Source organism: Saccopteryx leptura, chromosome 5 (assembly GCF_036850995.1).
Source record: "Saccopteryx leptura isolate mSacLep1 chromosome 5, mSacLep1_pri_phased_curated, whole genome shotgun sequence".
Lineage (NCBI taxonomy): Eukaryota > Metazoa > Chordata > Mammalia > Chiroptera > Emballonuridae > Saccopteryx > Saccopteryx leptura.
The window spans coordinates 206,134,308-206,160,441 of NC_089507.1; the positions used below are offsets into that span (position 1 = coordinate 206,134,308).

Here is a 26,134-nt window from a genome sequence, read left to right on the forward strand (position 1 = left end):
TGCGAAATGTTTCGGCTCCCTGGGAGGTCGGGGATGACTTCCCGAAGTAGGGAGGGCACATTTAGCGGTGAGAAAGGTGGCATTAAATAGTTGTCTTTGATGAGTTAGACCTGTCCAGATCCTACATAAAAGTAAATATATAAACTGTCTTAAGGGAATAGCTAGGGACCGGAGCTGGGCAGAAAGGCGCCCCCGATGAGCACAGATGTGAAAGAAGAGTTGTATTCATTAAGGCAAGGGCTGGGAAGCGAGTTCCTGGCTGGAGGAGCTGCTTATGCGAAAGAGCCATTGCCCTGTGCATGAAACCAGATGCCGAGCGCTCCGTGCGCTGAGCGTGCGGGGTTTGTGCAGTGCCACTACCCGATGAGAGCAAAGACTTCGGACAGTTTCGATTTGAATTTCTGTACAGAGTGGTAGGAGTTTGGGGATCTTGAAACACACACACACACACACACACACACAACTCTTGTTGCCGTTACACAAGTATTGTCATTGCAAAGTTAAAAAGTGGAGGAGGAGGATTCAAAATTCTCTTCTGGGGATACTATGTTTTAGTGCAAAATGGAGTGAATACAGTCTTCAGTGAGGGATAAAAATGGAAACGATGTATTTCCACCATAGAGAGAGTAGGCTGTGCCACTTGAGTGCTGGGACAGTCTCTGGATCCTTCTGCTGCCACCAAGTTCAGTTCTTGACTGTGCCTTATACCAGCTGGGTGACCCTGGGCAAGTTGCTTAATCTCTCTGGGCAAACGTTTCTTATCTATAAAGATAGGTTAATTATTTCTAAGTGCTGGCTTACTTTGAGGATTGTAGATAATACATGTAACACTCAGCATGTGCTCAGTAAACATAAGCATAGCATGATCAATTCAATATCATAGTTTTTCTTCATTTTTATTTTCTAACCTTGTGAAAATTGTGTGATCTTACAGTCTTAGAACAGATAGAACCATTGTGCATTTCACAATCCATAGCAGACTGTGTACTTTTGACAGTACTAGCATGTTTCAGATAATTATATCTCTTGCTTTTTGCTGTAGGAAGTCAGGGGAATTCTGGCCCCTCCTTAATGTTCCATATTTCTCAGTTAACAGACACTATTAAGCTAGAAATCAAATCAGAGTGTTTTAGAGTTCTCAGTGCATATCAAAGGGTAAGAACAGCTCTTCCTGACCCAGCTTGGTTTCCATTGTCAGTGTCAGTGCCGTTGGTATGTTTCCCATGGTCTTCGGCTTTATCCCCTATAATCCCTGGGGCAAGGAAGCTGCCCTGGAAAAGTGGAAGGGAGAGAGTGGGACTGAGTTAAGAGGAAAAGGCAACAAAAACCACAGCACACACTGATGTTAAGAAAGTTCCTCTCTCATCCACAAACCAAAAAGCTGATAAGATCGCTCAAAAGTAGGTGACGAACCACAGGTTTGTGCAAAAAAACCACTTTCCACTGACATAAAGCAGCATGACCCATCCTACAAGTGCATGGTGTTCTGAATTCATGAGGTGACGTGCTCATGTTCTGTCCAGAATTATCTTGAAAAATGACTAATCTTGAATAGTATATGGGGTTCCATGGGTCACTGGGAAGCTCTGGTCACCAAGCCTGCACAGCATCCAGCCCTGTCCAAGGCCTGGGTTCCCCATGGCCTTAGACATGCCAAACATAGAGGGGCAGGTAAGACGGAGCACAGCGTGAACTTGGCAGCCAGGCTCAGACCATGAGCCTCCAGTTGAATGTTTCCACTTCAACACCCCATTTCCCACCACCTAGCTTATTCTGATCAATCCCTGACTTGGTTCTCATTAGAGATTTGGACAGCCATTCTGTTGGACCTAATAGAGTGAGAGGCAGATGAGCACAAAGGTTCCATGTGAGAGCCCTGGAGTTAGTTTATGTGGCTCTAAGTCCCAGCTCTGACCCTTATTAGCTAGGTGACCTTCAGGCAAGGAACAACTTCTCTGACCCTGTTTTCTCACTGGTAAAAAGGGGACGGTGATAGTTCCTACTTTAGGGCTGTTTGGATAAAAAGTGATAGTAGACTTGAAAGAGTCTAGCACAGAAACTGGTACAGCATAGGCTGGTGTTCTGAAGCTGGTTTTGGCCAATTAAGCCCAAAAGGAGGGTATTAACAGGATCAGAAGCTCTCAAAATCATTCAAGAGCTAGAGGAAGATACTCAAGGCTGCCCAGGAATGATGGGAATGGCAGCACAGCACTGATATGAAGATGCTGCTGCCACTGCCGCCGCCACTGAGTCTCAACTACTACATTTATATTGTTGCCACTTCGACACCATGAACTTGGTTTTGTGGGTGCCCTCACCACAGCTACCACATGAAAGAGAGCTCCCAGGCCCTTCTTTGAGTCACAGTCTGGCACAGGTGCATCCCTGGGTCACATGCCTGGCCCTGGCTGGCTGCAGGGGAGGCTGGAAAAGTCACTAGATTTTCAGCTACTGTAAGTGGAGGAATTTATGGCCCCTCTTCCATAGGCAATTCCCTGAATATAGGAATGGGTTCCAATGCCAGGCAGACAAACCTAATTACAAATGTCTAGTACTACCCACAACAACGAAAGATGCCATCAGCATAGAGTAATAAGAGGATACTGGGTGATACCCTATATATATAGGCTTATCGCCTCTCTGTCGTTTTACAATTCGAGGTCAAAATCTAAAGGCCAAGAAGCTCACTGGTTGCCTACCCAATGTTTTCCCCCTCCTCCCTTAGAGTCAGAATGCCTGTGTTATTAGGGGTAATGCTGTGCCAGCTAGTAAGTCACACATCCCAGCCTCCATTCCAGGTGGGCATGGGTGGTTAATGAGCAGAAGTCATTGGGTTGGGCTTCTGGGAAACTCTGTACAAGTGTCCTTTTGCTTTTCCCTCCTTCCCTCCCTTTTTTCCCCCTGCCCAGAACACAAGAGCAGTGGCTAGAGCTCCAGTTACCACCTTATGGTAATGTAGCCACTGAATTGAAGCCATTTGCCAAGGATGGCAGAGCAACATACAGAAAGCCCCTGAGTAGCTGATGACCCGTTGTACCAGCCCTGGACCACCAAACACGATTCTTTATGTGCTGGGAAAAACTAATCTTAGTTAAGCCCTCGTCACTTGGAGACTCTGTTCCAGCAGCTGAAGGCCATTCCTTACAGACACCTGCCGTCTTCAGAGGTTTCACGGACACTTCCTTCTAGGAATCCAGGACCGCATCATCCTCGGGCACATAGGAAAATCCCAGGAACGCGCTCGAGGTCCCAGAGCTGCTGGCCATGGTGTCGGGAGTGCAGCCAATGGACTTTGACACGGCTTCCTGGGTGAACTCTGGGTCAAAGTGTTTCAAGTCAGCAGGTCCTGCCTGTGATATAAGCCGATGATGAGAAGGGAGCACTGGGGTCAGGGCTGCCAAAGAAACCCACCAGCCCTGAGAGGGACGTTAGCTCCCCACTCCGAGTGCCTTCTGGATACCCTTACTTAACTGTCACTTACTCATGCATTTACATCGGTTATTTTATTCCACAAGGTCCAATAACCACATATCAGTTCCTCTAACCCCCTGCACCCTCCCTGCCTGCTCCACAATAGCCCTAAGACTAGTCTAGTCAATGTGTACTTATAGAATGCCTACCAGGCACTGTCCATGGCCCTGGGAATACAGGAGGACAAAACAGACTGGGCCCCTGTTTTCATGGAGCTTATATTATACAGGGGGTAGGAGGACTGATAATAAGCATGTACACAGATAGATAATTTTGGGTGTTGATGTTGATAGATCTTATAAAAAAACATCAAATAGGGTCATATGGTAGAGATTGCTTCAGCTATTCTGCAGGAAGACCTATGAGGGAGGTGTTATAAAGATGGTCACAAATTCTCCATTCCCATCCAGAAGTGGAGTCTCTTTCTCCATCCGTTTAATATGGGTTAATGCTTAACAAATGTGCAAAGTAAAAAACAACACATGTGCTACAGAGGGTAAGATGAGAATTCTCCAGCAGATTCTACTGGTCAGAAGTAGATTGTACGCCCTAACACACAGCGAGGGCAGGATGAGTCAAGAACCTAGAAACATGCACATTCTTTGACCTGGTCATTCCCCATCTGGAATCCGTACAAGGAAATAATCAGAGCTTTAGGCAAACAAAGACACTTAAAGGTGTTCATTTGTATATTATGATAAATAAAATATGGTAATACCGTAAAGTTCACCATAAGGAGCATGGTTGGATAAATTATGTCACCAACATAGGGTTGAAATAGTATGAGCTACTTAAAATGATCCTAATCAAATTTTATGTGACTTGGGAAAATAATAACATACTTTTTAGAAAAAAAATGGGGGTGAGGTGGGAGATCTATATACATAAAATATGGCCTGACCTGTGGTGGCGCAGTGGATAAAGCGTCGACCTGGAAATACTGAGGTCGCCGGTTCAAAACCCTGGGCTTGCCTGGTCAAGGCACATATGGAAGTTGATGCTTTCAGCTCCTCCCCCCTTCTCTCTCTCTGTCTCTCCTCTCTCTCTCTCTCTCTCTCTCTCTCTCTGTCTCTCCCTCTCCTCACTAAAATGAATAAATTTAAAAAGAATTAAAAAATAAATAAATAAAATATGACCTATGTTTGGGGTGGTAAACACAATACAATGTACAGATGATGTATTATAGAACGGTATACCTGAAACCTATGTAATTTTATTAACCAGTGTCACTCCAATAAATTCAATAAAAATTTTAAAAATAAAGAAATAAAATATGACATATAAAAAACACATAGAAAAACAACTGGAAGGAAACATGCCAGTTACGGTTTCTTTTGGGTAGTGAGATAATAAGTTTTTTCTCCTCTGTGTTTTACATACTTCCTACAATGAATACATGCCATTTTTATTATCAGGGAAAAAGCTAACTGTAGGGAAAAAAATGCCTTCACCGGGCGTGGCTCCGTCTGGGTGTGCTATGTGACACAGAGCACTTTAAAAACTGTAAAGGGCTGTGCATTGAGAGTTATTGGTGCTAAAAAGAAGGGAGCGGGCGATGGCTCATCACACAGTGCTGCACTGGCGGTCTGGACTGCTGGGTTCTGGACCAGGTCTGCCTCTGACTCACCGCGTGGCCTTGGACAAATCATGGAGCCTCTTGGACCCCTGGCTTCTCCGTCTGTACAGAGTTGGCCCGGATACCCTCCCAACACCCACCAGCCCTGCCAACCCAGGATCCGCAACGCGGTGACCTCTTACCACGTTTGGGTTGAAGGGTGGAGTCAGCCTCTTGTGGTACAAGTCATCCCAGTTTATGGGACTGAAGAATACGTGGTTCTTTATCTCAAGCTGCGGGAAGAACGTGCTGATCAGAAGCAGCCTTCACTATTCGGTGCTCCCACCCCAACCCCACCTGACCCCGAGCTCCAACTCTACCGCCAACCGGCTGTCAAGTCCTAAACACTTAGTGAGAAAGTAACTTCCACCTCCGGCTGGCTTCCTGGGACGACGGAGCATTCTGCAGCCGTCTTCTCCTCTTTGCCATCGTCAGGAACCCAAACCCTCTTCCCTGATGACATCTGTTTATTCCGTATGTATTGACTGAACACCTACTTTGTGCCAGCACCACGGTAGGCTTTGGAGCTGTATCACTGAACAAGACAGCGAAACCTGCCTTTGGGGTTCCTGGGCGGTCTTGGGGATCCTGTCTCATGCTGCCTAGTGCATTTTGACTCTTCCAGAATGCAACCCAGAGAAACAGACAGAGGAGCTCACGATGGAAGGTTAGGAAGGAAAGCCCCAAGAAGAGCTTCAGAGTCCCAGACCCTAGGACTCGGCCCTGGGCGTGTCTCAGCACTGCTTTCCTACTCCAGACCAGGGTCAGCACCGACTTCCTCCTGTCCCGCCCAGCAGGACCTCTGTCCATCTGTGTTTCTCCAAGGATGATTCTTCTATATCACAATACCACTTTCTGGGCTTGTTAAAAGCCAGATCCAAAATATTGCAGATACCCAACTGCTAACACTGATTGTCTTTAAATTAAGGAACTAGGTAGCTGGAGGGACATTTTCTGAATATTCTTTGAATTTTGATCTATGTGAAAGTATATTTTATTATTGAAATCCTACAAATTTTTTAAGATATAAATTTCCACCTGGAAGGCATGGACCAGGCCCTGGCCGGTTGGCTGAGCGGTAGAGCGTCGGCCTGGCATGCAGGAGCCCCAGGTTCGATTCCCGGCCAGGGCACATAGGAGAGGCGCCCATTTGCTTCTCCACCCCTCCCCCTCTCCTTCCTCTCTGTCTCTCTCTTCCCCTCCCGCAGCGAGGCTCCATTGGAGCAAAGATGGCCCGGGCGCTGGGGATGGCTCTGTGGCCTCTGCCTCAGGCGCTAGAATGGCTCTGGATGCAACAGAGAGAGCCCCAGAGGGGCAAAGCATCACCCCCTGGTGGGCATGCCGGGTGGATCCCAGTCGGGCGCATGCGGGAGTCTGTCTGACTGCCTCCCTGTTTCCAGCTTTGGAAAAATGAAAAAAAAAAAAAAAGAAGGCATGGACCAGCCTTCATGAAAGCCCCATTCCTTAAGTGGGCCAGGGATAGGTAGGCAAATGCCCTAAATATTGTTACACTTCACAGTATCTGACATGTAGGGCTGTTGGTAAAACACTTAAAAAGCACTCACTATGTGCCAGGTACTGGCCTCAGTGCTTTGCATATCTTAATCCATTTGATCTTTGTAGCAGCTTCGAGCTCAGAGCTGTTATTACAGACGGGGAAGCAGTTCACAGAGAGACATTAAGTGTAAGGGGTGGAGGAGGGATCTGAATGCAGGCAGCCTGTGTCCTAGTCCAGGCATCTCAACCATGATGCTCATAGAGAAAATAGACTTCTAGGGAAGAGAGTACTGTGGGCTTCCTGTCATTAACCCAAGTGATTTTTTGTTGAGTAGAGAATGTAAGATTGTCTTTTTAATGCTACTTAAATAAAAACATATATAATAAACTTGTTAAGGGAGAGGACTGTGAATTATTCCTCTCTATATCCTGAGTGCCCAGCCAGGGAACTGGCGAAGAGAAAGTACTCAGAGATTTGTGAAAAGCCTGTCCAGTCCACTCTGCACAGAAGCCAGAGGAATTTCTTTCTTTCTTTCTTTCTTTTTTTTTTTACAGAGAGAGTCAGAGAGAGGGATAGACAGGGACAGACAGACAGGAACGGAGAGATGAGAAGCATCAATCATTAGTTTTTTGTTGTTGTTTGTTTGTTTAATTTTTTAATTTTTTATTTATTCATTTTAGAGAGGAGAGAGAGAGGGAGAGAGAGAGACAGAGAGAGGAGAGAGAGACAGGGGGGAGGAGCTGGAAGCATCAACTCCCATATGTGCCTTGACCAGGCAAGCCCAGGGTTTTGAACCGGTGACCTCAGCATTTCCAGGTCGATGCTTTATCCACTGCGCCACCACAGGTCAGGCCAATCATTAGTTTTTTGTTGTGCATTGCGACACCTTAGTTGTTTATTGATTGCTTTCTCTCTTTTTTTGTATTTTTCCGAAGTTGGAAACGGGGAGACAGTCAGACAGACTCCCGCATGCGCCCGACCGGGATCCATTTGACACGTCTACCAGGGGGCGATGCTCTGCCCATCTGGGGTGTTGCTCTGTTGCAACCAGAGCCATTCTAGCGTCTGAGGCAGAGGCCACAGAGTCATCCTCAGCACCTGGGCCAACTTTGCTCCAATGGCGCCTTGGCTGCAGGAGGGGAAGAGAGAGACAGAGAGGAAGGAGAGGGGGAGGGGTGGAGAAGCAGATGGGCACTTCTCCTGTGTGCCCTGGCCAGGAATCGAACCTGGGACTCCTGCACGCCAGGCTGACACTCTACCACTAAGCCAACCGGCCAGGGCTGATTGCTTTCTCATATGTGCCTTGACCATGGGCCTTCAGCAGACCGAGTAACCCCTTGCTCGAGCCAGCGACCTTGGGTCCAAGCTGATGAGCTTTTGCTCAAACCAGATGAGCCCGCGCTCAAGCTGGTGACCTTGGGGTCTCGAACCTGGGTCCTCGGCATCCCAGTCCGATGCTCTATCCACTGCGCCACTGCCTGGTCAGGCAGAGGAATTTCTTAAATTGGGTTTTACTGCACCCCTGCTCAAAATACCCTAAAGCGTATCACTCTCTTCCTCATTCCTACCACAGGACTTTTGCACATGCTGCCCTGTGTCTGGGTTGCCTCCTCCCAGCTCTGCAGGAGTGGTTCCTTCACATACTTCAAGTCTCAGCTTAATTGTCACCTCCTCAGAGAAGACCTCCCTGACCATGCCAGTGGGAATTTACCACCTCTCAATACTGTCTATCTCAGCTCATTGTCCACCTATTTCCTGATACTTGTCATACTCTGTAAAAATTATATATAATGTTTGTTAGTTGTCTGCCCTCCCCCCAATAAAACTTAATAAGGACAGAGACCAAGTCTATTGAATTCCTAGCACCTAACTCAACATCTGGCACAGAGTAAGTGCTCAGTAAATATGGGTTGAATATAAGAACTAGACTGAATGAAGTAATCAGGCAGCAGCAGCTGTGAATTTCCAAATGAACGAATGAGCAGTGCTCAGTTTCACAGGACAGCTGGATGCGTGTCACTGTGCTTCTGAGCTGCCTCCACAGGAAGGGGCCAGTCCTCCTCTGGCAAGTCACCTACAAAGTCTGATTTGGAGCCCAGCCGCTGCCTCTTGTCCTTGTGGAGAAGGGCTTGCAGGATGTCACAGGCGGCCACCGTCCGGCCTCCTGGGATCTGCAGTGGCTCATGCAGAATTTTTTCATACATCTGGGATATGTCTCGGCTGTAGAAGGGTGGCTGGGGAGAGAGGGAGAGAGCTGGAGGGTCATCCATGTTCAAGTGGACACGGGTCTCAGAGAGACTTGGGGCGGAGCTGGGTCACTGGAGGGATTCAGCCAGACCCGTGTCTCATACAGTGGCTCACATGGCCGACTGGAGAGGAACAAGGACTCTGGGCTCCCAGCACAGTGGAGAGCTGTGGACCTCCTAGGAGCAACCTCTCTCCCACCTCTAACTCTGGCTTGTGTACCAACTTTGTACTTTGCCAAGTCCCCACCCTCCCCTTCATCTTTCCACCCCAGCCTCACAACCATCCTTGGAGACAGGTAGCAATGTTTCAGACGAGAAGACGAGGCTCAGCGACATTAAAGCCTGTGGCATGGCTAGAAGGAGAGTCAGGCCCCAAACCGTATCCGGAGCCCGTCTTTCCTGATGCTCTGGCCCCAGCTCCTCTCTCCTCTGCCAGCTCATCCTTCCCCAGACTCTCAGAGCCTGTTCCTTCGCACCCACCGAGCTCGGAGGGTGAGGCCGCCCCAGGGTGCAGCCTGGCCTGGGGAGAGCCTCCACGGGCCTCCACCTAAGCGGGCAGCCTACAATCGGGTCCAGGGCTGAGTCCACAGCCGGCCAGCACTGAGACCTTTCTGGACCTCAGTTTCCCTGTCAGTAAATTAGGAACAACTCCATTTCTTGCAGCCACCCTCCAAAGGCTATTTCGAGGCACCAAAGGAGTAACATGGGAGATAGCGTATTACAAAGTACTGAACAGACATGAGTAAATATATATATATCCTTACGTTCACTGTGGTATCATCTTTTCTAGCTCAGAGTGACGAGATGGAGGAGCCTGAGCGGGTGATGCCAGGGAGAGCCCCGCCCCCTCTCTCCCAGAGCCAGGTGTCCCTTGCCGAGAGCTGCACCCTACTCACCAGGCCGTGCAGCATCTCGTAGAGAACGGCCCCCAAACACCACCAGTCCACCGCCCGATCATAAGGCTCTGTACGAAGCACTTCAGGAGCCAAGTACTGTTGAAGGGAAACACACTTATCTGAAAGACCCTCAGCCTCAGTCTCCCCATTTGAAAACAAGGCACTTGGAGAAAAAAATCATGGAAGAGATGACATATTGGGGCCACATGTCTCCTACACGAGTCAGGGAGCCATATCCCCTGCTCTCTGCTCCTGGTGATGTCCTGGGAAGAGATGGCTGGGCTGTCAGGCTTTGGGAGGCCAGCCAGACACCCTGCCAGACGCAATGGCTCCTGCCCAGAGAGGTCATCTGTCCGTTGGCTACCCTAAAACCAAACTGAGGAGGCCCAGCTGAGATCTGAAACCCAATTATCTAGAACAGGGAGACAAACAGAGCAGCTAAAGTCCTGCCCCTGGCCAGGTCGGGAGGAGCGTCAGCCCACAGCCCCACCCAGATGTCTGTCTAAGCAACTAGTGACCCCTTCCGTCCCAGGTCCAAGGGTCATGACTGGTGGAAGGACAGTGCGTGGAAGCCTTGGCAGGACAGACAGGTGTGTGAGTTACTGCTGAGACCCACAAATGTCAAGCCTCCAGGCTCGTGGTGGCTAGAAGAGGGCAGAACAGTGTTTCTTGCAAGCCCTGCTCTTTTTTTTTTTCTGTATTTTTCCGAAGCCGGAAACGGGGAGAGACAGTCAGACAGACTCCCACAGGCGCCCGACCGGGATCCACCCGGCACACCCACCAGGGGGCGACGCTCTGCCCACCAGGGGGCGATGCTCTGCCCCTCCGGGGCATAGCTCTGTTGCGACCAGAGCCACTCTAGCGCCTGGGGCAGAGGCCGAGGAGCCATCCCTAGCGCCTGGGCCATCTTTGCTCCAGTGGAGCCTCGGCTGCGGGAGGGGAAGAGAGAGACAGAGAGGAAGGAGAGGGGGAGGGGTGGAGAAGCAGATGGGCGCTTCTCCTGTGTGCCCTGGCCGGGAATCGAACCCGGGACTTCTGCACACCAGGCCGACGCTCTACCACTGAGCCAACCAGCCAGGGCAGCCCTGCTCTTAATGGTCAGGCTCAGCTCTTCTGTTGCACACAGACTTGACCCTGTAGGAAGGACAGTGTGGTCCAGTACAGCAGCCACTGGCCCCATGTGGCCCCCAAACACTTAAAATGTGCTGGTCTGAGCTGAGATGGCCCATCAGTGTAAAATGCACCCTGATTTCAAAGATTTATAATACAGTAATAATAAAAAAAGAGCCTGACCAGGTAGTGGCACAGTGGATAGAGTGCCAAAATGGGACACAGAGGATCCAGGTTAGAAACCTCGAGGCCACTGGCTTGAGCCCAAAGGTCTCTGGCTTGAACAAGGGGTCACTTGCTCTTCTGTAGCCTCCCCATCAAGACACATATGAGCCTGAGCAGTCGGTGGCGCAGTGGATTGAGCATTGGACTGGGATGCGGAAGGACCCAGGTTTGAGACCCCGGGGTTGCCAGCTTAAGCGCAGGCTCATCTGGCTTTAGCAAAAAGCTCACTGGCATGGACCCAAAGTCACTGGCTCGAGCGGGGGTTACTCAGTCTGCTGAAGGCCCCACGATCATGGCACATATGAGAAAGCAATCAATGAACAACTATGGTGTCACAAGGAAAAACTGATAATTGATGCTTCTCATCTCTCTCTGTTCCTGTCTGTCTGTCCCTGTCTATCCCTTTCTCTGACTCTCTCTCTGTCCCTGTAAAAAAAAAAAAAAAAAAAGACACATATGAGCCCTGGCCGGTTGGCTCAGTGGTAGAGCGTCGGCCTGGTGTGCGAAAGTCCCGGGTTCAATTCCCGGCCAGGGCACACAGGAGAAGCGCCCATCTGCTTCTCCACCCCTCCCCCTCTCCTTCCTCTCTGTCTCTCTCTTCCCCTCCCGCAGCCAAGGCTCCATTGGAGCAAAGACGGCCCGGGCGCTGGGGATGGCTCCATGGCCTCTGCCTCAGGCGCTAGACTGGCTCTGGTCACAACAGAGCTTCGCCCCGGATGGGCAGAGCATCACCCCCTGGTGGGCGTGCCAGGTGGATCCCGGTCGGGCGCATGTGGGAGTCTGTCTGACTGCCTCCCCGTTTCCAGCTTCAGAAAAATACAACAACAACAAAAAAAAGTTAAAAAAAAAAAAGACACATATGAGAAAACAATCAATGAACAACTAAGGAGCCACAATGAAGAATTTATGCTTCTCGTCTCTCTCCCTTTCTGTCTGTCTGTCCTTAGCTGTCCCTCTCTCTGTCTGTCAAAAAAAAAAAAAAAAAGAATGGCTCAACAACTTTATTTTGATTGTATGTTAAAATGACACTATTTTGTACATATTGGCCTAATTAGAATATATTATTAAAATTAATTTCACAAGTTTCTTTTTACTTTTTAAGCACAGCTGCTGAAAACCTTTAATTGCCTATGTGGTCTGCATTTCTCTATTTCTGTTGGACATCACTTTGGTGGAGTCACCAGCAGCTGGCCGGGTCCCAGCAGCCCCCAGAGCTGATGCTCTCACTACACAGGTGAGGAAACCATGGCTGAGTGCCCAGGCAGCCCGAGGGAAGTGCTTGGGTGGAAGGGGTAACCCCCTGAGGCGTAACCTGTCGCCTCTGATCAGGAGCTGTGGCCTCAGCCTCTCACGGCCTGCCTCCTCTTGGGAGGGTTAGCTCACCTCGGGGGTGCCGCAGAATGTGGACGTGGTCTCCTCCGGCTCCATCCCTTCCTTGCAGAGGCCAAAATCAGTCAGGACCACGTGTCCCTGCAGAGGCGGGTGGTCTAAGATAAAGGCATGGCAGGCCTGACCCCAGAGCCCAGAGGCCACACCTGAGGGCAGCAGCTGTGGGTCTGCTGTCCCTGCACAGGCTGAGGCTTTACTCAGGGGCCCGGGGCTTTTGGCCTGGGAGCAGCACGGGGGAACAAGTTGGGGAGATGGCCTTCTCCCATCTTCCCTGCTCATCACAGACTCAGTCCGTGCCCTACAACATCGGCAGCTCCAGAATGGGCTCGCTGGAGGGGCCTGGTGGCAGCAGCCCCTTTCACAGAGGGCTGAGGACCCTGAGAGCAGCCACGCCTTGTGGGCAGGTGGTTAGAGTGAGGGGAGACTGCTGGGCTCTGCCTGAATCTCCCCGTTAGGAGCTGTGCTGCCCCCCCCCCCCCATGCCGGGACATTGCTCTCACCCACCGCTCTGCCCCTCCCAAAGGGCGATCCCCTCCCAATGACTAACATGCAGGGCACACATGCCCCGCCTACCCGCCTCAATTTGGAACAGTTCTGAAAGAGCCACTCCAGCTCAGGCCCTCCAGCCTATAAGGTCAGCGGAGGTCGCACTTGCAACCTCAATGCAGATGAGCCTCCTCCTCTGCCCAGTCCTGCCTTCTGCACCCAATGCTTCATCTCAGGGTCTGTTTCCGGGGACCCCAGGCTAATACAAGGAGGGATTACACGATCCCTGAGCCTCCACCTGGCTCCACCCCTGCCCTCTGTAAACCTCCTGTACACACACATGTTCCTATACACATGGTCTGGTGTGCATGTGATGCACACATACGTGCATGTACACAGGTGTGGGCACATGTTCACACACACATTTGAACGCATCCCTACACAATGCATGGACACCCATGCACACACACTGTGGGTACACAGCACACACGTGCCACTACGCGCACACACACACACACACACACACAAACCTGGGAGTCCAGCAGAATGTTCTCTGGTTTCAGGTCCCTGCAGGACACGGGAGAAGAGCACGCTGTGATGGCTCAGCCACTTAGTGGGGACAGTTGAGGACCTAGGGTCCTGGAGGAGGACTGCTCATGGAGGCTCACAGAGATGTCCGGGGGAGCCCAGGAAGGATGGGCACTCGAGCCTAGAAAGGAGGAGGCTCCCCCCGCCCACTGGGGGCATTCTCCTCAAAGGACCAGGTTCCCCGGGATTCCATCAGGACTTAGGGGCCCACACAAGGCCTGGCTGTTGGGGCAGAGGCCGGGCCTGGCTCCGGGCCACAGGCAGGCCTCACCTGTAGATGATGTTGAGGGAGTGCAGGTAGCCAATGGCACTGGCCACCTCGGCGGTGTAGAACCGGGCCCGGGGCTCCAGGAACCTGCGTTCCCGCTGCAGGTGGAAGAAGAGCTGGAGGGGGAGGTCGCCCGTGAGAGGGTTTCCTGGGGTTCCAGCTCCCGGGGGGGGGGAGCTGGCCAAGGCACCCCCTCTCTGAGCTGCAGTGTACGCGGACAACCAAGGGCATACTGGCCTCTAGCCTGTACAGAGGTCGGGGGTGTCCAAAGCGTCAGCAGGAGAGAGTCATTAGCATGGTTTGAGGACCTACTGTGTTCCAGGCTTTAACCCGGAAGCTTTCACCTCTCCTATCTCATTTAACCCCCAGGACCACCTTCAAGGCATGAAAGATAATGCTGGTCTCTTCTCAGAGGAAATGGGAGGGGTCAGAGCTGTCAAATGACTTGCCAAGGTCAGGCAGCTTGCAGCGGGCGGAGGTGGGGTTTGAAACTGCTGGTTCAAAGATACGTTTTCCTCCAACCCAGGTGAAAAGGTTATAACCGCTGAGTCAAACTCAGCCCAGGTGAGAACGGCCCATGGGCCAATTGCTTTCTGTTTTGCTGGCTCGAAAGGCCTTTCCCCTCTACCAGGGGACTTAGGGATGCAGGACAGAGCTCTCCTCTCGGCATCAAGCCAAAAGGCATGAGGTCACAGAGCTTAAATCTGGGTCGACTGAGGGGGCCCCACTGAGTTTTGCCCAGAAAGCCAGAGTGAAGTCCAGGAGGAGCTCAGCTTCCAGCTTCTGGGTCACCAGGGGGCCTCAGGTCTCCATTGGCCACAGTGACAGGTCACCCCCACCCGCAGCCTCTTGTGTAGAACGGGGGCATTGCAAATCTTGACCACAGGGCTCCTCTGACATCGACCTGTCTGTCCCAGGCCCGTCTGGGTCAGCCTGGGTAGCTTTGCAGGAGGGAGTTCTGCGGACCCACATTCCAGTCCTGGCCCTGCCAGGTACGGGCTGGGGGCCCTGAGCCAGGGCGTCAGCTCCTGAGCCTCGGCTTCCTCTGCTGCAACGTGGGTGTGTTGCGTGGGTGCCGCGAGGTCGTTCCGGAACCTGGTACACCGGGCGCGCGGGATGGGCAGCTCCCGCGGCCCCACCTACCTCTCCTCCGTTGACGTAGTCGAGCACGAAGTAGAGCTTCTCGGGGGTCTGGAAGGAGTAGTGCAGTCCCACCAGGAAGGGGTGCCGCACGTTCTTCAGAAGCACGTTGCGCTCTGCCATGATGTGGCTCTGCTGTGGGGTCACACAGACGGGGGATATGTCACAGCCCACCGGGCCCCCCGGGCAGGGGCCGCCCTGCCCAGGACCTTCCAGTGCCCCTCCTCAGACACCCGCTCTGGCTCCGTATTGCCAGGCCCAGCTCCTTGTCTAGAACTCAGGATTCTGTGTGGTCAGCCTCATCCCCAGCCAGGCCACATGGGTGCAGCTCCAGCCCCCAGATCAGAAACCCCTGCCCCACCCCCCAGCTGGGATGATAAGCAAAGCATATATGATTACTGACTTAACGAGGCCACATTCACGCCTTTGTACATGTTGTTTCCCCTGTGTGAGCACCCTCGTTTCAGACTGTTGAGCCCTACCTTCAAGGTCTGCTGCCAGGCCACCTCCCTCAGGAAGACCTCCCTGACCCACCCCCATGATGCCCTTGTTAGTGTTCATTTCCTCTCCTGAGTCCTCTGATCGGATATTCAACCCTCTCTCGGGGCCTGCTCTCCCCGCTAGAGGGGTTGGAGTTAAAGACTCAAGTCAGTTAGAGCATCTGGAACTTCAGGATGGCTGTGGCTTGGAGGGCCTTGGAGAGTAGGAAGTGTGACCCCGGATTACAGATGGGGAGGCGGGCATCTAGACAGGGCAGAGGACTTGTCTACCGAGTGGGCCTCAGTTTCCCAGAGGAAGGCACAGAGCTGGGACTGGCCCCTCCTCCAGGCCTGTGCGTGAAGCGGCTCTGGCCTGCCTTCCTGAAGAAGGGTCAGCATGCTGGACATCACCTGGCCCCCTGCTGTGACCCCCTCTGCACCCATGGACCCCTCACAGCTGGGACCCATCTTGGGAAGCCACCTTAGCCTGGGGGTTGAGGAGGAAGAAAGGAAGTTCTTATGCCTGAGTTCTGGTACCTCTTTCTTCTTTAAGATAGATTTTTTCTGTAGCACTTTCACGGCGTAGAACATCCCGTCGGACTTGCGCTTGGCCAGCAGGACCTGAGCGGAAGCAGCAACACAGGGCCCCACAGGTGACCACTCCTCGGATGGCCCCCTTGACTCTGCAGGCTGTGAGCTCACTCTTCGCACATGCGAGTGACAGGCGGGGGTGGAGGAGGCCGGAGGAGGAGCGAGCCAGGCCTCCCACTCGCACCATGCCACTCACCTTCCCGTAGTTCCCTTTGCCAATGACTTTGAGGAAGTCGAAGTCGGTGGGCCGGGCACTGGGGGGAGAGGAAGAACACGGGTCAGCGTTTGCAAGCTTGCGAATCCTGGTCCTGAGATCAAACCCAGTCTTCTTTTTCACTCTGAAGGTGAGGGGATACAGGCCTATAGCCAAGGTTCCTCCCCGCTGAAGAATGCCACGCTCTTCCAGCCAAGAGGCGGCTGACGAGACCGGCCCTGCACCTGGGGAATCCCACGATCCAGTAAACAACAGATAAGGTGGGGAGAAAACCAGACGCAACTGCGTAGAAGGCGAGGAATCTGGCTGCAAAGCCCGAGAAGGGCCTGAAGGGTGGGGAGCTGGGAACAGTGCAGACCTCGGGGGCGTCAGGCCCAGGGCTCTTCTCCGCATGGGCGGAGGCTAGGGAATTAGTGGGAGCCAAAGCTGGGGGGTGGTTCTGGCCCAGATGGCAGAGGGTCCTGAAGGTCGACCAGGGAACTTGGACTTTATTCCCAAGGTTGGGGGAGCCAGGTATGAGAGGAACCGGGAATGGAAGTTGCTGGAGAGACCAGAACTCACTTTGGGTTGGCTGAAGGCCCCAGGTTGATATTTCCATTGGCCCTTGAGGCCTAGAGACGTTTACAGAAAGAGGTGATTAAGATGAAAGGACCCTACCTCCTGGCCCTTTCCCTTTTCCCTGGCCCAGGCCCTGACCCATTCTCTAACATCTCTACTAGGCTGCCTGCCTCCTACCTTCCCTCCCTGCCCCCTCTCCCCCTCCCTCCCTTCTACCCCTCTACCCACCCACCCCCACCCACCATCTCATCTGCTTCTCACAACAGCCTTGGGAGGCTGCTGGCTTTCGTGCTGATTGTGAGGGTGAGGAAACTGGGGCCCAGAGAGGGCTGAGGACTTACAGCAGCTCCAGGGCATTATTAGAACCCAGGAGTCCTCAGGGCTGATCCCATGATTTTCCCACCCCATGTACTTCTTGAAGCCTTTGCACAAGGCTCTTCTCTATTTGCCCCGGAAATGGCCCATTTCTGTGAGCTCAGAGTGACCCCTGCTGGCCCCCCAGTCCTGTCTGGGATAGCCCACCTGCCTGGCCGGTGCTTCCAAACGGTTCCTGAGCCATGTAAGGAAGTGAGCCCCCTGGTGGTGGGTAGGGGAACCAAGACCCACTCACCTGTGGACTGGGGGACCCGGTCGGGCTAGGAGTCGAGTCCATCCTGTAACGGTGGTACAGTGGGTGCTGGGGGCACCAGGAGGAGCAGGCAGGAGAGCTAGGGCTTCAGGAACCCACCCTCCCTGCCCTCCCCAACCCTCCCCAGCCCCATCGTGCACCTGCCACAGCCCAAGCTTCTCCCCCTGAAGCCAGCACCCCTGCATGGGACAAGAAATGACACCCACTGGACCCAGCTTTTCCAATCAGACACCTCAGGAGGGAAGGAGAGAGGATGGTCAGGGGTGGCCCCTCCCAGGCTGAGTCTTCTTCAAGGGCTGGGGACAGCCAGGGTAGCAAGGTCCTTGTGAGGCCAGGCAACTCCAGAAGTCCAGGATGGCCAGGCCTGGAAGGAGCCTAGCAGAGCATAAAGCCTGCATCCTTCCCCCCATTTCACAGGTGAGGAGCCTGAGGCCTAGAAAGGGGCTTGCCAAGACGACGTGGCGAGTGAGGGGCAGGCGGGGCCCCCCAGGCTCTGACACAGGCCTGTTGCTACCCTGCGTTCCTGCAGACAGCCCCGCACAGGCTCTGTGCCGTCTGTCTGCCACAAGGACGTCTGCCTAGTGCCCCTGAAGGGCACCTGCCCTGGGGGCCGTGGGCTGATGCCATGAAGAGACTCCAGACTGGCCAGTGTCTAGCTGAGATTAAACAGATCAGCTGGTCTATGCAGCCATTCGTGTCTTTCCTGCCCCCACCCTGCAGGCTAGAGGAGTCTGGCATATCTAGGCCCTGGCTTAGGGTGTCCAGGGCCCCAGGCTCCAGCCCTGCTTGGAAGGTCAAGGCCAAAGGCTGATACCTCACCTCACATCCCGGTTGCTTGCGGGAGCTGCTGGGTACTGTGCATCCCAAGACCACAGCCTTGGTCCTTTGTGAGGCAGGCTGCAGCCCGGCCTCTCTGGGTAGACACTGCACATCATTACAAGGGGACACTGGCAAGCACCACCCCTTGTCCCCCTTGGGAGCCGAGACAGCGACCACAGGGGAAGGGAGAGGGTCCTCCAGCTCCACGGTGTCCCGAGACAGCAAGCTGCAGAACTGCCCGACAGGGAGTGCAGCCTGGTGTGCGCGGCCTGGGCCCACGGCGCTGCCACACGCTCCCCTGTGCTGACCCTGTGGCTCCCTGCCAGGCCCTGGCCTCCCCAGCCCCACGTACCTGCACCAGCCCGAGGAGGGGGTGGTGGGAGATACAGCAGTGGGAGCTGGAGGATGGGCAGTGGACAGAGAGCCTCTTTCTGTTCTCCCAACAAGGGCTGGAGTGTCTGTGCCTGGCGCCGGCCCGGTCCCAGCTCGGAGCTCCCAGCAGCATCCAGGGGGCTGTTGATGTCACGCCGGCCCCAGCAGAGCTTAAGATGGGAAGGGAGACACCTCTGTTCCCTCGGGGGACATCGCCTCCCCCGGGGGTGGGCAACAGCTGCAAGAGGGCCCTGGAGACTGCGGGCTTGTCAGAGTGCGTGCGAGTGGGTCTGGGTGTGAGAGCAGGTGTTTCCTGTGCAGATGTGTTTCAGCCTGTCTGTCTGTCTGTCTGGTATACCTGTGTGTCCCTATATGTCAAGGTATTTGTGTCTGCATGTGAATCCCTGTAGATGACTGCCTGTGTTCTGTTGGTAGTGTGTGTCATGGTGACTGTGTCTGTATAATATTCCTGTGTGTCCGTGCATCTGGGACTATGTGTTCTCAGTGTGTATGTGTGTGTGCTTCAGGGGGTTTCTGCATAATGTGTTGATGTGTCCGGGTGTATGGTTATGTGTGTTAGTGTGCTTGTGTGTATGCATGTGAGTCTGCATGTAGGTATCTACATGTGTGAGTCTGCATGTAGGTATCTACATGTGAGTCTGCGTGTGGATGTCTACATGTGTGAGTGCAGATGAGTGTGAATGTCTATGGATACGTGTGTGGGACAGTGTAACCACAGGTGTGTGTGTGTATATGTATATATATATATATATATATATGTCATCGCTGGGTGTTTATATTCATGTTGGTGCATATTGGAGCATTTTGGGGGGGTTGTCTATAAGAAGACACGCTCCCTGGGGCCTATCCAGGCCTGATGGAAACCATCTGGGACTGAAGAAGAGGTCCCAGGACCTCAACCATGGCAGCTGCGAGCCCGTCACCTCCTGAGAACCTGCAGATGTTCGAGAGAAACCTGGAGCCCAGGTGTCTGGCTCAGTCCAGCTGGCCTTGGCCTTTGACTGCCGAGCACTTGGCTGTTTGGGCCTTTCCCTGCTGGCCTATCCAGGGCTCTGGCCTGCTGACCCCAGGACAGGGCCGGTTGGCCCACAGCTCCCCGGCTATGTAAGAGGAGGGAACATGGTCCCAGTGGGCACTTGGCTCAGGAAGTGCTTGCCGCCTGGTGTAATAATTAGATATTCACAGGGGCCCTCCTCTGCCCCGGAACTCAGCAGGGGTGTTCTGAGAAATGCAGTTTACAGGGCCTGACACAGCGCCTGTTCTTCTGGAACTTTCTGAGTGGCTACCACGTGCCACATCCAGACCTCTGCAATTCACCACAGTGGAGAGATCGATGGGGCTTGGGCCAAGGGGGTTGGTCGGGGGGGACCTGAGCCTAGTGGCCTTGGGGGTTCTCTGTGGGCTCTGGTGTGTCAGCCATTGAAACCCAAGCGAACAATATCAGAGCCTACCATCTTCCAACCAAACAGAAATGTTGAACCAATACACAGATGGGCGAGATGTGTGTTGACAAAACACACACCCAAAACAAGGACATTTCTTTTCAATAACAACACCCTGACTGGCCCTTCATTCAGCAGCACTGTTGAGAACAGGAAAACAATAGCAGTGATTATCATAACCTAAATGTGCCACCATGAGGCACCTCGGAACATCGCCCGCCGGCTGTAGTAGCTCTCTCTCTCGACCTTACATCCCTATCCAGATACTGTCCGTTTCTCTGTCCCCCAAGCTCAGCTCCCTGAAAGAGTGGTCTAGACTGTCTCCATGCCTTTTCTTTTCTCTTTTGAACCCATTACACACAGGCTTTCATCCCAAACGGCACCAAAACAGTGACTTCCATGTACCAGAACCAGAGATGAATTCTTCATCTCATCTTAGCATCTTGGAAGGATGGGACATGCCCGTGTCTCCCACATGACTTCAGGAGCCTCTGGGTCTCTCCAACCCAAGCATACCTCTCTGGTTCGGATTCCTCCTCAATGCTAACTGCTTCCTTGACACTTGACCAGTTAGATATCCGGGGGCTTCTCAGACTTGATGCGTCTAAACTGAGTCTCCACTACATTCCGTCCACTCTTCCTGGCCGCTTCTTCCTGCTCCGTAACAGCACTGCCGCCTTCCCAGAAGTTCAGGCCAGCAACCTGGATCATCCTAGAAAGCTGGCACCCTCACCCCGCCTCCACACCTCCGAGAAATCCCACTAGGCTCTAGCTGCCAGATGCATCCAGAGACCCACTGCTGGACCGCCCTGCCTGAGCAGCTAGCATCGCTTGCATGGGTTACTGCGATGGTTGCCCCAGGGGTTCTGCTTCTATCATTACCCAATATCATCTTTCCCCACGAAAAGCCAGAGTGACTCTTTAAACACATAAATCAGATCATGTGCAATTGTTGCCCAAACTCCCATGACTTCCCATCATTTGGAGGATCAAAATCCGAAGTCTTGACTAAGGTCTACTACGAGATTCCACCTGGCCTGGCGCCTGCCTCCACCTCCACCTCATCTCCACTGCTCTCCTCTCACGGAGCTCCAGCCTCTCTGGCTTCCTGGCTGCCCCGCCCCCAAACACACAGTGGCCTCCGGCCTCCTGCCTCTTGCACCGACGTTTCCTCCGCCTACGATGCTCGTCCCCCAGCCATCGGCACACACGGCTGCCTCCCACTGACATCATAGAGGTCTCTGCCCACAGGTGACCTCTCAGACAGGCCTTTTCTGATTGCTGGTGACTGGCTGTCCTGGTTTGTCAGGGATTTCCAGGTTTGTCAGGATGTGGGACGTTTGGCGCTAAAACCAGTACAGTCCTGAGCAGGCCAGGATGGCCATTCATTCTCTCCCAAGCCAGTCCTGCTTTACATTTTACTCTGTAACACGCATCACTATTTGTCACCTTCTCATGCGACACTTTACTTTCTGCCTGGAAGGAGAACACCAGTTCCACGAGGGCCACCTTTGATTGCCCAACAACTAGAACGGGGCCCGAAAGACAGCCGGGGCGCTGTACATATTGGACTAATGAATCAAGGAGTAAATGGATAAGATAAATTACAGGACACACACATAAATCGGAAAGTTACCCAGCAACAAACAAAACCAATATACGAGCCTATGTAAGCTGAAGCAGGCACACGTATGTGCTACAGTGTCAAGTGAAACAAAACAACAATAAAAACAGCTCTCAAAATGCCAGGAGTCCCAGACCGAGACAAGCATGCACACAGACATCAGTGTACAGGAAAAGGTCTGGAGGAACCATGACCCAAGGTGACAGTGGCTTAGGTTATTTTCCCTTTTAAATCTTTGTACCTCTGTGTAAAGCTTCTAAGTCCTGCTGGGAACTCTGACGTGCCCCTTGCCCACCATCACCTTCCCGTCACCCTGACTGTGACCCCCACACCTGAGCAGCTCTCTGCTCCTAAGGCTTCTTGCCCCCTTCTCTGCACCTGCTTCTGTTGTTGCAGCTGTGTTCCCTCTACTGTGACTGACTCATTTACACCCCTGCCCGCCCAGGCCACGCCAACGACCCATCAGTGACAGTGCGACCCAAGTGCCAGCTTGATGATTTTGTTCCAACAATGCCTTGGGTTAGGAAGCTATCATCTTCCCTGTTTGAAGGAGGAGGGCGCTGAGGCTTGGAAAGGTGAAGTGACTTGGTCAAAGCCACATAGCTCGTAAATGACATAACTGAGATGGGAATCCAGGCAGTCTGACGCCAAAGCATGGAATGTCAGGAACGAGTTAGGAATTTAGGAAAGGAAGGCGTGAGGTGAGTGGGAAGGAAGTGAGGATGTAAACTGGTGAGTTAGGAAGGAAGACAGTTGGGTAGCTGGAAAGGGAGAGGCAAAGGAAGGAGGGATCGGGGGAAAGAAGTTGGGAAAAAAGAAAATCAGGAAAGAAGGAAGCAAGAAAGGGAGAGAGAGAAGAGTTAGGAAGAAAAAATGGGAAGTAGGAAGAAGGGTGTTAGGAAAGAAAGGAAGTAAGGAGGTAGTTAGGAAGGAAGTTAGCTAGGTAACCAGTTAGTCAATCTGGCGGACATCAGGCTGGCAGGCCGGTGCTGTGCTCACAGCTGAGCCTCTCACCTGAAACTCTGGGTCCCAGCTCAGGTCCTGGGGAGCAGCCTCAAACACCGCTCTGACCTCCTGGCTCTCTGCATGGTCCCCTCAGTCCTGAACTGCCGGGAACAACCTTCCCAGTCAGGAGCAACCTGTCACTCACTCACTCAGACTCCCAAACCGGCTCAAGTTCAACCGCCTGGCCCTACCAGCTGACAGCTGACTGCAGGGCCTTCCAGTTACTAATTAACCACCGGATCTGAATCACGATGCTGGCTGCACCCAGTGGCTCCTCAAAGGCCCTGCTCTGGGGACCCTCTGAACTTTTAAAAGCTACTGCACAAATTAGGTGACCTTGGGCAAGTGACTTCAGCTCCCTGAGCCTCAGGGGCATTGGTGATATGCTTTGTGTCCTGACTCACAGGGAGGGTCTCTGAAGTCCCTCTCAAGACTGTCACATGTCTTTTGTCTGAACTCTCACCCTCGCCCTCCCAAGTTCAGCTTAAATGCTCACTCTCCCACATAGCCTTCCCCGACTCCATCAGCTGAATCCATTTCCCTTTCTCTTAGAGCCTGAGAACTGACCATCCAATGGGCTTGTCACACACAGCTCTCCTGTCTGCTGGTCCCTTACAGCAGTGGTCCTCAACCCCCGGGCCATGGACCGGTACCGGTCCGTGGGGCATTTGGTACACAGGTCCGCAGAGAAAGAATAAATAACTTACATTATTTCCGTTTTATTTATATTTAAGTCTGAACAATGTTTTATTTTTTAAAAAATGACCAGATTCCCTCTGTTACATCCGTCTAAGACTCACTCTTGACGCTTGTCTCGGTCACGTGATACATTTATCTGTCCCACCCTAAAGGTCGGTCCGTGAAAATATTTTCTGACATTAAACCGGTCCGTGGCCCAAAAAAGGTTGGGGACCACTGCCTTACAGGACCACCAGCCTCTGTGACTAGCCCTTTTGTGGACACCTCCAGGGAGGGGCTGCTCGTGCCGGACACCTCCCGCGCTCTCTCGTGTTGAGCCAAAGCCTGTTGTCCAGAACTCTCCTGCGCTGGCACCATCCGGGCACCCTCCTGGGAGAACCATAGCTGGCAGAGGCCATGCCACACTCGGCCTTTCAGAGACCCGAGACCCAGGAACCAGGGCTCAGCCTCTCCAGCTCTCACAAAGGGAAGAGTTTCCCCGGTTGAGCTGAAGGTACCCAGGCTGAGGGTTCTAACTCAGGGGAGGGACAGGATCGGGCCTGCTGGACAGGTAAGAAAACCTCCACCCAGCCAGAGACCCCTCCTCAGCAGGCAACCCAATCTGACCGCCTCGCTGCTTTCTCTGATTAGGTTTTTCATTAAAACGGCAACTTCCCAGTCATTCTAGTGCTTTAAAACCTGCCTGCTCAAATGTGCCCTGAAGGGGCCCTGTATGCTCCACTCCCCCCTCCACACACCCATCAGCACGTGATGGTTCCCCATCCACCGAGGGGTGGCAGCTGGCCCAAGCGCACCAAGCAAATCAGGGCCGAGCCCCGGGGCCTGCCCCTTTCTGGAGCTGTCCTGTTTCAGCTCCACCAAGCCCCTCCTCCCCTGCATTCCCAAAGACAGTTTTTTTTGTTGGTTTTTTTGTTTTTGTATTTTTCTGAAGTTGGAAATGGGAAGGCAGTCAGACTCCTGCATGCACCCGACAGGGATCCACCTGGCATGCCCAGCAGGGGGCGATGCTCTGCCCATCTGGGGCGTTGCTCTGTTGCAACCAGAGCCATTCTAGCGACTGAGTCAGAGGCCATGGAGCCATCCTCAGCGCCTGGGCCAACTTTGCTCCAATGGAGCCTTGGCTGCCGGAGGGGAAGAGAGAGGCAGAGAGGAAGGAGAGGGGGAGGGGTGGAGAAGCAGATGGGCGCCTCTCCTGTGTGCCCTGGCCGGGAATCAAACCCGGGACTCCTGCATACCAGGCCGACGCTCTACCACTGAGCCAACCGGCCAGGGCTAGGGGTTGATTTTTATATATGGTGTAAGGTAGGCATTGAACATCATTTAACTGTGTGTGTGTGGACATCCAGTTGTCCCAGCACCATTTCTTTTTTCTTTCTTTCTTTTTTTTTTACAGGAACAGAGAGAGAGTCAGAGAGAGGAATAGATAGGGACAGACAGACAGGAACGGAGAGAGATGAGAAGCATCAATCATTAGTTTTTTGTTGCGACACCTTAGTTGTCCAATGATTGCTTTCTCATATGTGCCTTGACGGGGGGGGGGGGGGCTACAGCAGACCGAGTAACCACCTGTTCGAGCCAGTGACCTTGGGTCCAAGCTGGTGAGCTTTGCTCAAACCAGATGAGCCCGCACACAAGCTGGCGACCTCAGGGTCTCAAACCTGGGTCGTCCGCAACCCAGTCCAATGCTCTACCCACTGCGCCACCTCCTGGTCAGGTCCAGCACCATTTCTTGAAGAAAATTTCTTTCCCCATTGAATGGACTTGACACTGTTCTCTAAAATCAACTGTTCATAGACATATGGGTTTATTTCTGAACTCTCAATTCTATTCAATTGGTCTTTAGGTCTGTTCATTTGCTAGTATCACACTCTTTTGATTATCTTTACAGAATGTTTTGAAATCAAGAAGGCTGAGTCCCCCAACTTTGTTCAAGATTATTTTGGTTTTAAGGTTCCCTTGTAATTCCATATGAATATGAGGATCAGCTTTTCTATTTCTACAGGAAAAGGGCCATTGGAATTTTGGTAGGGTTTGCATCGAATCTGTAGATCACTTTGGTATTGACATCTTCACAGTATTAAGTCTTCCTACCCATGAGCATGCGTGTGTCTCCATTTACTTAGCTCTTCTTTCTTTTCAGCAATGTTTTATAGCTTTTAGTGTATGTCTTTCATCTCCTTGTTTAATTGGCTTCCTAGGTATTTTATTTTTTTAGATGCTATTGTAAGTGGAATTCTTTTCTTTATTCCATTTTTGGATTTGCAGGTATAGAGAAATATAAGTGATTTTTGTGTTGATCTAATATCCTACAACTGCTTATTTACTAGTTCTATTAGCTTTCTTGCAGATTCTTTACATATAGGATCATGTCATGTATCAATAGAGTTTTTACTTCTTTCAAATGTAGGCATCTAGGCCCTGGCCGGTTGGCTCAGTAGTAGAGCGTCGGCCTGGCATGCAGGAGTCCCGGGTTCGATTCCCGGCCAGGGCACACAGGAGAAGTGCCCATCTGCTTCTCCACCCCTCCCCTCTCCTTCCTCTCTTTCTCTTCCCCTCCCACAGCCAAGGCTCCATTGGAGCAAAGTTGGCCCGGGTGCTGAGGATGGCTCTGTGGCCTCTGCCTCAGGTGCTAGAATGGCTCTGGTTGCAGCAGAGTGATGCCCCAGATGGGCAGAGCATCGCCCCCTGGTGGGCATGCCGGGTGGATCCCGGTCGGGCGCATGCGGGAGTCTGTCTGACTGCCTCCCTGT

The 26,134-nt window shown here is 52.6% G+C and overlaps 1 protein-coding gene across 8 annotated transcripts; it reads right to left on the reverse strand.

Moving 5' to 3' along the window:
- Positions 1 to 456: 456 nt before the first annotated feature.
- SGK2 (serum/glucocorticoid regulated kinase 2) lies at positions 457 to 22,869 on the reverse strand. 8 transcript variants are annotated; one of them, XM_066387755.1, is made up of 15 exons: positions 22,695 to 22,869; positions 18,574 to 18,763; positions 17,385 to 17,427; positions 16,778 to 16,827; positions 16,199 to 16,256; positions 15,949 to 16,032; positions 14,936 to 15,067; positions 13,796 to 13,908; positions 13,467 to 13,503; positions 12,445 to 12,531; positions 9,727 to 9,822; positions 8,663 to 8,818; positions 5,230 to 5,319; positions 3,146 to 3,350; positions 457 to 762 (listed from the first exon to the last, which is right to left on the reverse strand). In XM_066387755.1, exons 3-14 carry the CDS (start codon positions 17,424 to 17,426, stop codon positions 3,186 to 3,188), a joined length of 1,110 nt encoding a protein of 369 aa, XP_066243852.1. In that variant the 5' UTR covers position 17,427; positions 18,574 to 18,763; positions 22,695 to 22,869; the 3' UTR covers positions 457 to 762; positions 3,146 to 3,185. The 8 variants fall into 8 exon arrangements, with proteins under 8 accessions (XP_066243852.1, XP_066243854.1, XP_066243856.1 ...); XM_066387757.1 differs by lacking the exon at positions 457 to 762 and adding an exon at positions 878 to 1,271 and having other exon boundaries at positions 18,574 to 18,734; XM_066387759.1 differs by lacking the exon at positions 457 to 762 and adding an exon at positions 878 to 1,271 and having other exon boundaries at positions 14,936 to 15,064.
- Between the last annotated feature and the right edge of the window lie 3,265 nt (positions 22,870 to 26,134).